The sequence below is a fragment of the Megalobrama amblycephala genome, linkage group LG16 (genome assembly GCF_018812025.1).
Source record: "Megalobrama amblycephala isolate DHTTF-2021 linkage group LG16, ASM1881202v1, whole genome shotgun sequence".
Lineage (NCBI taxonomy): Eukaryota > Metazoa > Chordata > Actinopteri > Cypriniformes > Xenocyprididae > Megalobrama > Megalobrama amblycephala.
The window spans coordinates 36,662,285-36,665,242 of NC_063059.1; the positions used below are offsets into that span (position 1 = coordinate 36,662,285).

General features: G+C 36.9%; 1 protein-coding gene across 1 annotated transcript; it reads left to right on the forward strand.

Moving 5' to 3' along the window:
* Positions 1-1,331: 1,331 nt before the first annotated feature.
* Positions 1,332-2,958, forward strand: ndufc2 (NADH:ubiquinone oxidoreductase subunit C2). The gene is made up of 3 exons (XM_048161936.1): positions 1,332-1,602; positions 2,488-2,631; positions 2,775-2,958. Exons 1-3 carry the CDS (start codon positions 1,464-1,466, stop codon positions 2,822-2,824), a joined length of 333 nt encoding a protein of 110 aa, XP_048017893.1. The 5' UTR covers positions 1,332-1,463; the 3' UTR covers positions 2,825-2,958.

The window sequence follows — 2,958 nt, forward strand, 5'->3', positions numbered from 1 at the left end:
ATCACGTCATTTGGGGTCGATTTAACCCGCGGACATGAAAAACAACCAGCAGCAACAGTGTAAAAGTAGCCCAATTCCGTGGGAAAACCACGGACTTGGCAAAACTGTCCGATTCATCCAAAATGGCATACTCTCTTAAGGTGGTAATTATTTTGAATAAATCACTTTACGACCGCTAAAAAGTATGTTCTAGAATGAATGTGTGTAGTATGAATTCAGTCTGTATGTACTACATCCGCCATGTTGTCATTATCATGTGACCTACCAATGTCAGTTGTGGATGATAAAATAATCAATATTACAAAAATAAAACAATGCAAATATTACAAAATTTGACATTAAAAAGTGTAAAAGTCACTAATTTTTCTGAAGAAACACGTCAAACAGCGACACACGCAGGTGAAGTTACAGCAGGGAGTCTGCGTATCTCGTGCCTCCCTTTATCATGTAGAAATAAAGCAGAACCCCTAAAGCATGTGATGGGTTTAGTGGGGGTAATTGAGAATGAATGGGGGAAAGTCATGTGAGAGGAGGCATTGCCTCCATCGCACTATGATTGGACATGATTGGTTCTTGTGATAAATCCCACCTCTTGTTTTCGTGCGCGTTCTCGTCAAATCGGCCTGAATGAAGACAGTGATGGCGTTAATGGGAAGACTAATTAGATTAAAGTAAACAACTGTCACTTAGATATCATCGCTTTATGTCATGTCAAAATCAAACTTGAAATGGCCTGAAAACATGATGACTTGGGGTTTTTTTAGTGAGCAATCAGCGTGGTGAAATTAAAGGTACATCTTCGTCTGAGATCACAGTGTGTACAAGCTTGATGACTGCTGACAATAAATTGACTTTTAAAAAGAAAAGCTGAACATAGCTATTGCATAAAACGCTAACTTGATGAAATTTATACTTGGTTTTAATAAATTTATTAAAAGTATAATTTTCATCAAGTTAGTGTTTTTACAAATTCACATAGAATCCAGAATTCTATTTTGGATTTTTACACTATGTAATGTTAGATCATTACATAGTGTAAAAATCCAAAATAGAATTCTATTTGGTCTCTCTTTTTTATGTAATGTTTATTTAACCAGGAATATTGTGTAGGCCTAGCAGGGACATACATTTTTTAAAACACCACTGCACACTACTGATACTAACATAGGCTACTACTCTTACTAATTTTACAATATCTTTCTGTGGCAGAAGTAGTAATGCTAGTATTAGGTTCCGAATTCTGCCATATTGTTTTTCGTCTACTGTACAGTAGAAAAGGCTATGCGATTTCGGATGCAGCCATTGAGATCCGCCAGAAACCCTCTCCGGAACTCTTGTAATTCGCCATTTGTTTCTCCCCGGACCGGTTTCCATTTCCGCCTAAACATTGCCCTTGGTTTCCTCTAGGAGGTGATATGGAAAGTTAAGTGTTCTGACTTCAGAAAAGCCTGTTATCTGGGAACATGGGGCTTCTGCCTGATGAAGCGAAACGTCTGTCTCCTCCGGGGATCGTTAACAGAAACTCGGTGTGGCTCGGGCTGTGCGGCTGGGCGTCCGCGATGCTGCACAACAGCTTGAACCGCAGGCCTGCACTCAAAGCCGGTGAGAACATGTATCTGCACTAATGCACTTCTAATAAATTATACTGTAACAAACACATTGTGATTTGACTCCATAGTAATATCAAATGAATACGATTTGACTTTGCAGTCCTTACACAAATGAACTTTGGTTGTTCAGACATGGAGGTAGTTTGACAGTAGTGAATGAACATCACATTCATATACCTTTTTATTTACATGGTACTATGTCAAAAAAACAAAAAAACATAAGTAAAATACCATGGTTACTGAGACATTATATTACCGAGACCCGTGGAATTACTATTGCGCTCATTCTTATCACCTCAGCCAATAATGTTGCTTGTTGTGACTGTATATAATTTGCATTTTAGCATGAGTCAATTTATTAGCTTAAATGTTAAAATGTGATGATTTGTGAAATTGATGCAACAGTTACACCAGCTTTAAACACTACATTGTTCACATGAAACTTAAAACAATACTTGAAGTTGTGACAGTTGGTTGTCTTTTCTCTTAAAATTTGCTTAATTTATTGCTTTATTGGAAAGTCTCTCTCTCTCTCTCTCTCTGAAGTTGTGACTCTCTCTCTCTCTCTCTCTCTCTCTCTCTCTCTCTCTACTGTGACATATCTGAGTGAAACTGTTTTGCAAACAAGAAAAAAATGTAGGGTGGGAAATTTATTTATTTTTTTCCATAGGGAAGTGATGGATTATGAATTTTCCATTTTGATTTCATGGTGACTTAATACATATAAAAAAGTGCCTTATACCAGTAAAGTCGACAGAATTTGAATGAAAATTAAAACGTCAGTAAACAGCAACCATGCAAAACCGTCATTGGTTTATGCAAACATATTTTGTGCTGTGCTTTGACTTTCTGCTGTTTTTCATATGTATATATACAGGTGTTCACCGCCAAGCACTATTCATAACTGTTGGATGGTTTATTGGCTATCATCTCACAAAGTATGAGAATTACAAATATGCCACATTGGACAGGGACATGAATGAGTACATCCGGCTGCATCCTGAGGAGTTTCAAGAGAAAGGTAACCGCACATGGAAATCCAGCCACATCAGTGTGTTACTTTCTGCCGCATTTGTGTGTTTTCTTCAAATATTTAAATGACTGTGTATGTTGCCACAATACTTTCATTCCTTTTAACTTTTTCATTTCTCTTTCTCAAACCAGAACGGAAAACATTTGCCGAAATTGTGGAGCCATTTAATCCAATCCGTTGAATGGATTCAGTTGTCACAAGGAGTGTGAAGACTATAGTTGAAGATCTGGTTTAACAGGCTTTTCTGTTATAAATACTCTTATATTGATTTATCAAGTTGTGTACTTAATGTCATTAAACTATTTAAAAAGAAAA